Source organism: Carassius auratus, chromosome 24 (assembly GCF_003368295.1).
Source record: "Carassius auratus strain Wakin chromosome 24, ASM336829v1, whole genome shotgun sequence".
NCBI classification, from domain to species: Eukaryota; Metazoa; Chordata; class Actinopteri; order Cypriniformes; family Cyprinidae; genus Carassius; species Carassius auratus.
The window spans coordinates 12,667,665-12,680,604 of record NC_039266.1 but is presented as its reverse complement, the minus strand read 5'-3'; the positions used below and the strand labels follow the sequence as shown (position 1 = coordinate 12,680,604).

The following is a 12,940-nucleotide window of genomic DNA, read 5'->3' as shown; positions in this document are numbered from 1 at the left end:
TTACATAACTCAGAAAACCAAACAAATCACACTTTCACATACCGTACATTTATTAAAATCTCTTAAGTTTTTACAGTTGTATTGTTTCAAACTCCTTTTTCCTGTGAAAATGTCTAGGAACAGATTTAAAAAGGCAAAAAAAGAAAAGAAAAGAATAATAATAAAATAAAAAAAGCTCAGATTTGCCTCACCTGCATCCTCTACTGGACAGATTTTGATCTTACGGTTCAAACAAACAACAACAGAAACCTTTAAAGCTGTTTTTCCAGAAGTCGTACTTCTGCTAAATAAGTTTTTACTTTTAATTTACAAAACGGTGCTCCTGATTTCCAAACATATTTTGTGAAATTACAAGCATAACAATGGAATTATTCACTGAACACTATAGATGTGTAAATCAATTACGTAAACCGAACTGAAAACACTTTCAAAAAAGTGCCTGAAAACCGGCACTTTCTAAAGCTCTTTAAATACTAAAAGCAAAAGCCGCCTGCAGCTCAATAGCATTCGGTTTTCTTCAGGATTCTCCATCGGTCCTTGAGATTAACACCGGTGCGGTTGTCAAACTCAAAGTCATCCAGGATCATTCTCCATTTGCCCTCTCCATACTTCTTCACACCTGCTTTCAGCTTCCTGTCTTCTTCTGTGGTCCATTTCTGAAAGGAACAAACACTTATGCTGTTATTATGCGTACAAATGCTTGCACTGTAAACACACACACACACACACACACAGTGAAGATAACTCACCCTTCTGGGCTGGCTTGTCACACTAACATTGCTTTGTAAATCTGAACAGATACTACTTCTCCTGGAAACTTCTGTGCACACAAAACAAGCATTTATTAATGATTAGAGATTTATATTAGGAGCTTGATGTTCATAGAGTTTTTAGAGAGTTGTTCTAAACGTGTCTGATTTCTGTGCAACTCAAAAACTATTTTTAAAGAAGTTTTATGGAACATGTTTATAAAAATGTGCAGTTATAAGAACTGAGAAGATCTATAGTATGTTAAGTATGCCAAGTAATTTTCTCATGGAGTAACATGAGAGAGCACATTTTTGTTGACTATCCTTTATGTTATGATTCAGTAAAAGAATATACATTAAATGAGAACGTACTGTAAACGGAGGTTCTCTTGCGCGTGGTTTGCTCTTTTTTGGCAGTTTCAGGTTTCCATACTTGATGAACTTGCTTTGAAAAAAGTTTCCTCTTGGGTCTGTGAGGGAGACAGAATTATTTCAGTTTCATGAATTTGTTTTCAATTAAAGCAATTAGAACAAAGACAACTACATCAAGTCGTTTGAGAGATACAAAAAGAATAAGGTGAAGCAATTGAGGTCAGCTTCACCTGAGTATTATTGTAGTGTGAGGTGACCGTTAATGTTCGTATATTGTAAGTGCAGGTCTCACCTGATATTCAGCACCAGTGGATCCACCTGTGTCTCATTTCTGTGTGGAGACACCAACACCAAATACATGATTCATTTAGATTTCAAATATGTTATTCAGTTTAAATACATATTAAATGAAAAAAAAAAAAAAAAAAGTATGTACTTGGGCTGCACGATGTGTCGTTTAAGCATCGATATCGCAATGTACGAATCCACGATAGTGACATCACAGGATAACTAATGATTCCTTTGAACCAATTCAATTTAATGAATGGTTTAAACAACTGACCTGTCCAACACTGAACTTGCGAGACGTGTGAATTGAATAGAAACAATATTGTTCTATTTATTAAACTATTTAATTACATTATTTAACATTTACTATTACTAAACTGCACTTCTACAACATTTTAATTTCAACATTTAGGCTATAGCCTTCATTGTTAAAATCAAAAGTTGTATAGTATTTGTTAACAGTTAATGCACTGTGAAGTAACATTACCAAACAATGAACAGCTGTGTTTTTAGAAACTAAGATAAACAAAGATTAATAAACATGGTAACAAAAGTATTGCTTGTGGTTAGATCATGTAAGTTAATGTTAACAATTCAAACCATATCCTAAAGTTGCAAACAAATAATTTACTCTAATTTAAATAATACACTGATGTTTAAATCATTTAAAATGAGAATGTAAGTGTGCTCACCCCAATTTTATTTGTAAGAAAAAAATAGATTTCATATTGCAATATATAATCTCAGAAAAATTAAATATCGCAATGTCCTTTTTCCCCCAATTTCACGAGTTCACATCTACGTATATTAATACCGTAAGTTTATGCGTATTTGGCGTGCTGTCCGGGTGGAGGGCTCCGAGCTCGGGAAGTGGCCCGAACCCAGAGTACTCCCCCCGGTTGTGGTAAGAGTAGATGGATCTATAAGTGAGGAGAAATGGGGTGGAGGAGGGATGCTGAAAACGGTCAATGAACAGAGATAGGTTCTGCTGTCATTTATACCTTGTCATGAGTTGATTACTGATTGGTCTCCACTTGTGTTAATCAGGTTAATGAACTGCGACTGTTCCTCCCGAACTTTGTTATAAAACAGCATTTCACGAGTTCACATCTACGTATATTAATACCGTAAGTTTATGCGTATTTGGCGTGCTGTCCGGGTGGAGGGCTCCGAGCTCGGGAAGTGGCCCGAACCCAGAGTACTCCCCCCAAAACAAGAGAGCAAAAGGACAGCCGCCGGACTACGAACCCCCCAAAACGCAGAGATTTGGCGGGCTGACGTTTTTAGAAGTATGGTCGTTGACCAGGAGATCTCGCAATGCCTCTGGCAGAAGTAGAGGAGCAGGCAGGTCCTGTTGGTTAATAGTTGAGGAAGAAGCGGTTACGATGTCGGGAAGACAAGCTCCACCGTCTGCCTGCGAGGTGTAATGATATATTGACTAGATGCGTAATGTGTCCTCTGGGAGGCTGAGGCTCGCTGGACAGATAGAGGAAACAAATTATATTCCTGCGTCCACTGGGAGACTGAGGCTCGCTGGACGGGTAGAGGAAATGAATAGGTATTTACTGCGTCCGCTGAGAGACTAGCGCTCGCTGGACAGACATGGGACACCAATAGATATTTCTGTGTCCGCTGGGAGACTAGTGCTCGCTGGACAGGCAGGGGAAACTAATAGATATTACTGCATCCGCTGGGAGACTGAGGCTCGCTGGACAGATATGGGAGACGAATTATGTCCCTGCGTCCGCTGGAAGACTGGGCTTGCTGGACGAAGAACAGGAAGAGATGGATGCATACTGCGTCCGCTGAGAGACTAGTGCTCGCTGGACAGGCAGAGGAAAAATAGGTATTTACGGTGTCCGCTGGGAGACTGATAGCCTGACTACGACAGACTTCCTACTTCCGCTCAATTTTATTTCGCTTCTATACTCAGTCTGATACAGCGTCAGAGCTTTCGGTTTGCCACCGGTCTGGAAACAGCCGGGCCAATCAACGAGCAGAGGGCGGGCTGAGAGCCGTGACGTAGATGCTAAGCACAGAGTTTTAAATTGTAGGTTAGAGAAATCGAAAACTGAAACGACCGCGGAAATGGGAAACGAGACACGGGATGCAATTCGCTTTGTTATGGAGAACATTCAACTCTTTTTCAAACTGAAGCCAGAACAAGAAGAGTGTTTAACAACAGATTTACAGTGGAAGTTCAATCATAGATTTGAGTTCGATGCATGATGTCTGTGCTTCGATGCGGCTGTACAGGCGCATAACATACGTCATAACTAAACGTATCTGATTGGCTTACGGGTAACCAATGATTTTAAACTTCAGACAAGTGCCCCCTAGCGAGAGAGAAAACACTTCTCTATTATGCCATTGCAGACTCTGCTACTTCACTTTGCTTCGTAGACAGAGTCTGGTATTACCAGGCTAGGAGACTGAGGCCCACTGGACAAACAGAGGAAAAATAGATGTTATTGAGTCCGCTGTGAGACTAGTGCTCGCGGACTGATAGAGACATAGGTATTTTCTGCGTCCGCTGGGAGACTGAGGCTAGCTGGACAGACAGAGGAAAGAAAAATAATAATGAAAATAGATATTTACTGCGTCCGCTGAGAGATTTGTGCTCGCTGGACGGACAGTGGAAACGGATCAATATTTACTGCGTCCGCTGAGAGACTGGTGCTCGCTGGACGGACAGTGGAAACAAATCAATATTTACTGCGTCCGCTGAGAGACTGGTGCTCGCTGGACGGACAGTGGAAACAAATCAATATTTACTGCGTCCGCTGAGAGACTGGTGCTCGCTGGACGGACAGTGGAAACAAATCAATATTTACTGCGTCCGCTGAGAGACTGGTGCTCGCTGGACGGACAGTGGAAACAAATAAATATTTACTGCGTCCGCTGAGAGACTGGTGCTCGCTGGACGGACAGTGGAAACAAATAAATATTTACTGCGTCCGCTGAGAGACTGGTGCTCGCTGGACGGACAGTGGAAACGAATAAATATTTGCTGCGTCCGCTGAGAGACTGAGGCTCGCTGGACGGGCAGTGGAAACAAATAAATATTTGCTGCGTCCGCTGAGAGACTGAGGCTCGCTGGACGGGCAGTGGAAACGGATAAATATTTACTGCGTCCGCTGAGAGACTGGTGCTCGCTGGACGGGCAGTGGAAACGGATAAATATTTGCTGCGTCCGCTGAGAGACTGGTGCTCGCTGGACGGGCAGTGGAAACGGATAAATATTTACTGCGTCCGCTGAGAGACTGGTGCTCGCTGGACGGACAGTGGAAACGAATAAATATTTGCTGCGTCCGCTGAGAGACTGGTGCTCGCTGGACGGACAGTGGAAACGAATAAATATTTGCTGCGTCCGCTGAGAGACTGAGGCTCGCTGGACGGGCAGTGGAAACGGATAAATATTTACTGCGTCCGCTGAGAGACTGGTGCTCGCTGGACGGACAGTGGAAACGAATAAATATTTGCTGCGTCCGCTGAGAGACTGGTGCTCGCTGGACGGGCAGTCGAAACGGATAATATTTACTGCGTCCGCTGAGAGACTGGTGCTCGCTGGACGGACAGTGGAAACGAATAAATATTTACTGCGTCCGCTGAGAGACTGGTGCTCGCTGGACGGACAGTGGAAACGAATAAATATTTACTGCGTCCGCTGAGAGACTGGTGCTCGCTGGACGGACGGTGGAAACGGATAAATATTGACTGCGTCCGCTGAGAGACTGGTGCTCGCTGGACGGGCAGTGGAAACGAATAAATATTTACTGCGTCCGCTGAGAGACTCGTGCTCGCTGGACGGGCAGTGGAAACGAATAAATATTTGCTGCGTCCGCTGAGAGACTGGTGCTCGCTGGACGGGCAGTGGAAACGAATAAATATTTGCTGCGTCCGCTGAGAGACTGGTGCTCGCTGGACGGGCAGTGGAAACGAATAAATATTTACTGCGTCCGCTGAGAGACTGGTGCTCGCTGGACGGACAGTGGAAACGAATGAATATTTACTGCGTCCGCTGAGAGACTGGTGCTCGCTGGACGGACAGTGGAAACGAATGAATATTTACTGCGTCCGCTGAGAGACTGGTGCTCGCTGGACGGACAGTGGAAACGGATAAATATTGACTGCGTCCGCTGAGAGACTGGTGCTCGCTGGACGGGCAGTGGAAACGAATAAATATTTACTGCGTCTGCTGACAAACTTGTGCTCGCTGGACATGCGGGGGAAAACAGAGCAGATAATATATGTATAATATATATATATATTTATTTTTTTTATTTTTTTTTCAGCGCGTCCGCACCGCATCGAGTTGAAAATATCTCAACTTTTCAGAATGCCGCAGCGCAAGAATATCAGACCTGAACCAGGAAGTTGGTCACCAGATCACAGGGTAACCAGTTAAACTGCATGGAGACACCGGAGAGCGCCTAGATGTTTTCTCTGAGGTGCTCGCTCATCGCAGTTGTGCTGCCGTGGTACACCATATCGGTTTTGCAAAGGGAACAAAGAGCCATTTTATTTGTCCTCTGTTTAAAGTATTCTCATACTTTTAATAACAGTGGTCTCGGTTTGTGAAGAAAGTTGCATTCTATTATTCGCAGTATGCCATTATGCGAGATGTAAACAGTGTGACGCGTTCACGCATTTCACACGCGTCAATGTATTTTGTAGTCGACGTGTCGTTGCAGCACTAATTAGTGGTGGAAATTATGATTCTTTCTAGAGATTCGTTCATTTTCAGTTCATTCACCAAAATGATTCATTCAGATTCGTCCAGTGATGATTTCTTCGTTTTACGCAAAATGTGCCACCAGGCGGGAAAAAAAAAGAGTGTATTATGTCTTAAGTCAACGAACGCGTTCACTTGTTACAAAAGCTGATCTGGCTTTATTAAAATGTGTGTGTAATCGCATTCAATATATAAAGTCTAATTGAGTTGTTCAGATGAACAAAGCACAAGGTTTCTTGCCTAATTAGCGTTTTAATTGTTTGGTCAAACAGTTTGTATATTATAAATTCACATCCATAAATCGGGGATTAAACCTTTCTTTTACGGTCTATGGATTAAACGTGGAGTTGCTAAATATCAAAACGAGCGTATGTGCACAGTACTGTACCTATAACTGCGCTTTGCATTTTCGAGATTGACATGCTAAGTAGCAGACTAACCCGGTTTACTCTAATTTCGTTCACGAACAAGGTAAGCTATGTGCCAGTTCATTTTCATTCACGAACGACATGTATCCGTTCATTCAGTTCGTTCACGAATGACATGTGTGCCAGTTCAGTAATTTCACTCACGAACGATAAGATCTCTAGATCTAGTTCAGACTCATATGAAACTCGTTCATTGAAGGGCGTATTCGTTACTACATTCAACGAATCACATACTCTGTCACCTCATACTCGAAGGCTATCGGCTCGAGGTTGAGTAATTCTTTGACAGGATGAAATGGTTGTTACCCGGTTCACTGAGCTGCGCATGCGCTGCTTATAGCGCCGCGCTGCTATGGAGGGAGAAACTTCATTGAACGAGAAATATGAGTCAGTGGATAACATGGGCGATTCGTTCACCTAAAAGATTCGTTCAGCTAAAAGATTTGTTCAAAAGAACGATTCGTTCATGGACGACACGTCACTAGTCCTAATGGATACATTTGGAACACTGGTTTCACGTTGTAGTATAGACTGTGGAAACAGAGGCTTCTGAAAACTATGAATGTCATTATACAATGAATATCATTATGTCTGTAAAACATACCAAGACATGATTATGGCAATAACATTAATTGCAGTTATGTGCTATTCACTTCCAAGCAATTCTAAAGATATTTACTTGCATGCTTTTCATATTACAGTCCTAGAAAGACAACAGAATTTTACTCACACTGCTGTCCTGCGGCAAAACGAGGGTAGTGATCACGCCAGTAGATGGTGAAATATGCCCCTAAATAAATTGGTCCTGCCAGAATAATTGAATGAAACTTATGTCTGTAAAACCTCAGTGAGGTTTAAACGTGCACGGTAAGGCAGGTAATATCTTTGGACATTTCCGTGTGGATGATGACTACGTCATAGCCTCATTTAACAACTTTAAGCCTCCTTTCCACAGCACACGGCAATTGGAAACGATTGTCGCATACTGGTCGTGCAGCAACTGTTACCTTGACGTGTTCAACATGGTAAAATTAATAATCAGTGTTGGGCAGTAGCGTCGCTACAAGCAGCGAAGCTAGTTTGACTACATTTCTCAGTAGCTTGGTCGTAGCTTCGCTACTTTCTGAATCGAATAGCTTTTCAGTAGCGAAGCTACTTTTACCAAGTAGTGCGGTAGCTTCCACACAAGCTACATTTCGCAAGCATTTCTGAAGCTCAAACTCAAATCGGGAAATACAACTGCTAATATCGCTGATCCTGGATCAGTAGTGACGCTCTTGTTCGCGTTTAAGGTGGATAGCAACCAATCATCTTTATGATGCATTACCGCCACCTTCTGCTCCGGATGGTACCACTCCTTGGCCAGTCACGCAAAAAATTATTTGATGAAATGATGGCATAGGATGAGGTCGGAGAACATTTAATCCCGAGGAGTGAGTCGCCGTGGCCGTACCTCGACAAGTACATGACACTGACCGAGATAACAGAGAGAAAATATGTTTTCAGATGCTGCTTGTAAAAATTAACAGGGTCCCCCTTACGATTATTGTGATATATTGTAATATATTATTTTCCTTTTTATTTCTAATATTTATAATTTAAATACATTTAATAATAGTTAACAAGATATAGGTAATTCTGACCTCGCACCGATAGATCTGATTAGAATACATCACATCCGGTCGGGCGTTCGCCCACGGTCTAATCGTGGAAGTGTAAATATTTGTACGCATCCGAGACTCAATTTGGATCTGAAATTCCACATGCGTATGTGATCGAATCTCCACGCGGCTCCCGCACTACTTTCTAGCCGAAAACCTGTATTTAGCGACTTCACCTGAAAATGTATTAATTTATGATGCACGGTCTGTGCCGCTAGAGGAGGCGGCCTCAAACTGCGCCTCGGCCGGAAAAGCCGCGGTGAAGGGCTGAGCCGCGGCGGGAAGTGAGAGAGGCCTGCTGCTGCTGCAGTAGGAACTGAGGAGCGGGCTGGTTGGGTGCCTGCTGGAGCTGCGATTCCAGCGCTCAAAGAGAGCCCGGTCTTGATCGGATCGAGCGTGGTGTCGAGCGAGGTAAGCTCGGCTTGCACGGTCTATTGGCCACGACGTGTGGCTTGGCGAGAAGAGCAACTGTCGCGATGACGTTTGATGGTGCTCAACTGCCGTGTTTAATGATCATGGGTGTCAGAAAAAGTAGCATTTCTGAAAAAAATCCCCGGTATGGATCTCCTTGCTGGAAGGAAAATCGGGTCTGTGATGAGAAGACAGACAGCGCGAACCGGGATGCTGAAAACGGTCAATGAACAGAGATAGGTTCTGCTGTCATTTATACCTTGTCATGAGTTGATTACTGATTGGTCTCCACTTGTGTTAATCAGGTTAATGAACTGCGACTGTTCCTCCCGAACTTTGTTATAAAACAGCATATCATGCAGCCCTGGTCTGTACTATTTTAGCATTCACTTTAGAAAAGAGTTTTATTCAAATGATAAAGGACCAGAACCAAATAAATAAAATGTGAATCAATTTTATTACCAGACAACTGCAGTTAAAAACTGTATAGATAGAGGTGGTCTTACTCTTCTGGTTTGTTTGACTCTGTGCTGGATGGAGTCCTTTCACTTCCATCCTGTTCGGACGAGGTTTTCTCTGATCTCTCATGACGGGCTTGAACCACTTTTAATGCTGCCTAAAACAAACATACACCAAAAAAAAGGGTGAGGCACTTCATTGCATTTCTTATAATATGCAGCAAAATACACCGTCTATAAATCGCCAAGTAAACCATTAGTGGCAAGCAAATCTGCTCTTAAGAGCTCAATGTCTTGTCTTTGCCTTTATTAGGTGGTTATTGAGTATTGAGGGTGAAGCTAATTGCACAATTTCCATCCCATACCCTCAAGAAAACACTTCGATTCTAAGAGATCATTAGGCAAATGCGGTAAGCACATTGAAAGCACAGTCAATGAAGCCCATTAGGATGTTCCCACAGGAAGCAGCAAAACAAACCAGAGTTTATCGTAAGCTGGATTTGTTTTTCGGTAAGCAGAACAAACAAGTCCTCGTACTTCGAATAAGAAAACGGAGGAACGATCCTGGCTGAATGCATTGAGGAATGTATCAATGTTCTCCAACAGCTGCTCGAAAGTGAAGTTCATCAGGAGCTGATCGTATGCATCCTTCTTACTCACAATGCTGGTCAGCTTTCCTTGTAGCTTCTGTTAAGAAAAAATGATGTTCATTTGCTGCATTGTATGAAAGAGCATGTTAAACTGTAACGGGTAAATAAATACGCACCGCTGGTAACTCAGTCTCTTTTTCCAGCCACTGCAGGGTTTCATTTGCCAACTTTGAATGTCCTTTCTTCACACACACAGCGACAGACTTGGACACAAAATGAAAACAGAATCGTCAGGTCTGAATCCTGTTCACACTCTACAATGTGCATCATCTGTCACTCTCAAACATAAATACCTGAACAATCAGTAGCGTCTTGATCTTAGCGTGCAAGTCTGAATCAGATACTTCCGCTAACGACTCCCAAATCGGCAACGCCGACATCAAGGGAGTGATTTGAGAAACATGATCATAACGGACTTCTGAAATACACAAAACAAGACAGATTTTGACATGATGGATTAGCTGACGGAATGGTTACTGACTCTTTTGTTTCCATTTGTCTTTGTACCTTAAAAAAAAAAAAAAAGAATTTGGTTTTCGTGAAATACCGTACAGTACTCTCGCAAAATCTCACGATCTATCTAGATGAGGCCTCGTCGAAACTGTAAGACTTCTGATAATGTAAAAATGAGTAAAAAAAAAAAAAAGTTCCGAAGGGTTCTTCAAAAAATGCCATCATTTTACAACAAAAGTGTGTTTATGAATTTATAGCGGTCATCATGTTTTTCATAGAAGGCAATTTGTTTGGTAACACTTTATTTCAATAGTCCACTACTAACAGTAAGTAATCTCGCACCTACTTTGTCAACTTTATTCAACTAACCCTAAACCTACCCTAACAATCTAATTTGAGTTAGTACACGTGTAGTTGCAAATAATAAGATTTAGTTGATATGCAGCTGAGATGTAGTTACAAAGTGGACTGTCGAAATAAGGTGTAACCATTTTTCTCTCTCATGAACAGAGTTATAAATCTTCCCTTCAGTATCACCTCAAATTCTTCTGTATATTCTGAAGGGTTTAACAAAGAGGTTTGCTTATATCTATATCAAAAATATTGTAAATTTTGTTTTCCTGGTTGTAGATTCAAAATCCCTTCTGTAAAAACACTTAACTCAAATATTTCACAATAATTCAATAATTCTGAACCTGGCTTTATTCAGTGTTCAGATTTCTGTTCTGGAAATTCATGCAAAATATGAGCATGTTTAATTAGATAATGCTTATTCGCATAAGCATACATAATTCAGAAAACTTGCAATACAAAATTAATTTCTCCACGTAATGTGATCTATATATTGTGGACTGATGGTGATATCTATCGGTTTAACGTTTTTACTCTATACAACTGTGGTTTCTTGCTTTGAATTAAAAGAATCATTTAAATTTCCAGGATTTTTCACGACCGTGACATTTAAATCTGTAACGTAAGTTAGATGTAAAATGTCCAGCTATTATTTCAATTAACTGTAAATCTAAGCAAGGTTCCTACAAAGAAAACGTGTAAATAAAAATATATAATCGGGCACATGTAAATGTCCATAGCTAATGATGCTTTTACCCAGGTTTTCCCCGTCCATCACTCTGGCGAGGAAGCAGCAGATCGTTCTCTGAGTGGGGTGATCTGACCTGTGGGAACCCTCCTCGAGATCATCCACGATACCTGAGGAATAAACAACAGTTTACAACTGTTGTACAAACAACATCTCCAGTAAGATTCAAAATAAATAAAAGCAACATAAAAGCTTCTAGCATTAACTACTATAATAAAAAAATGATGTAACGTTACTAATCAAAACACATTACTTTCAAAGAGTTTCAAAGTTTTACGAAACTCCGGCGCAGATCTGTCTCTGAAGAGCCGACACAGTGACGAGAAGTAATAATCGATCATCCATGACTGGACAACAGCCTCGACTTCAGTTAAATTTATTTTATCAGTCGTGCTGGATATTATCTCACTCGAAGACCCCTCCATCTTCTTGTTTATGTTGAAAAGAAACGTTCCCGCCAGGCGGTGACTGTGCTGGGGGCGGAGTTTATGACACAGTCTGGCCGCAGCGCCACCTGCCGGCGCGGAGGAAACAACAAGAGGATCGTTTTACGGTGGAACCTGTTTTTATGCAGTCTATGGGAGGAACTCGATAAAAACTTTTCTCTAAATTTCACAACTACTACAACGAGGCGTATTTAAAAATATTTTGATTTGAGCTGATTTTGCAGAAGTCCGTAGGACGTTTGCAATTTCCGCAGGTAGGCCTAGCTCCAACATGAAACAAATCATTATTTTGGTGGGAAAAGTGCAGCGGAAGCCTTGGAGTTGATGAATTATGTGATGTGCTGTGTAGGTGGTTTGTTTGAAGCTAAAATATTACATCCTGGTCTGATAAAATGAATGAAATTGGTACTGGTAAAAATAGATATTTTAAAATATACAACATTTAGACCTAGAAGAATTGACCATCATGTAAGTATATCTTCTTATTTCCATCCTGTTAGTTATATCATGTTAATTGTATTATACTCATGTAAATGATAATATTTTCTTTCATTTAAATTACAGTATAAGCATATCAATGCTCTTTAGGTTCTACCTGTCATGATTGGCCTTTATACACTATATTATATACATAAATATATTAGATAAGCATATAAACTACATATTAAAAGCATAACTTAATGGCTAATAAATAAAAACCCTGAATTAACTTTAACTTGAGGATTTAGCCTACTTCAAAAAATTGAGATAGAATATTGCTTTCAGCGGAAAACACAATTAAATACATTTAATAGAAATAACAATAATTTAATAGAATAGAAACAAGTCTGCAGTTAAAATAATCCACAAACACAAAGATACTCTCTTAACTCTAAGTATTTATAAGGCTATTTTCCTGTTCTCAAAAGATAAAAAGAACATTTGTGTAGAAAATAAACTAACACTAGATGTCACAGTAGTTCAAGCCCATGAACAGGTTTGCTAGTGAACCCTAACATTAGAGACGGTGGATGGAATTTGCTCAGATTAGGATGAAAACCAAAGCTGTGCGGCTTGTGTGTGGAATTCTCTCCTGTAATTACGCCAAATTTGGTTCGATTTTGATAAAAGATGTTCAATGCATCAATGAGCAAGGTACCGAACACAACTGTTATTTTATAAAACAAATAATTTTGTATTTATATAAAAAA

General features: G+C 40.9%; 2 protein-coding genes across 2 annotated transcripts in view; one reads left to right on the top strand and one right to left on the bottom strand.

The window, feature by feature from the left end:
• Positions 1 to 32: 32 nt before the first annotated feature.
• On the bottom strand, positions 33 to 11,852 carry terf1 (telomeric repeat binding factor (NIMA-interacting) 1; the record flags this gene model as incomplete). Its single annotated transcript, XM_026200422.1, has 10 exons — positions 33 to 656; positions 750 to 820; positions 1,122 to 1,219; positions 1,414 to 1,452; positions 9,151 to 9,260; positions 9,640 to 9,789; positions 9,869 to 9,955; positions 10,046 to 10,170; positions 11,313 to 11,414; positions 11,558 to 11,852. Coding segments are annotated over 10 exons (1,236 nt in total), but the record flags the coding sequence as incomplete, so codon positions are not given.
• trpa1b (transient receptor potential cation channel, subfamily A, member 1b) overlaps positions 11,838 to 12,940 on the top strand; it is a 170,373-nt gene continuing 169,270 nt past the window's right edge. The window contains exon 1 of the mRNA XM_026201071.1: positions 11,838 to 12,004. The gene's annotated coding sequence lies outside the window, so the exon portion shown is untranslated. The remainder of the gene's footprint in view (positions 12,005 to 12,940) is intronic.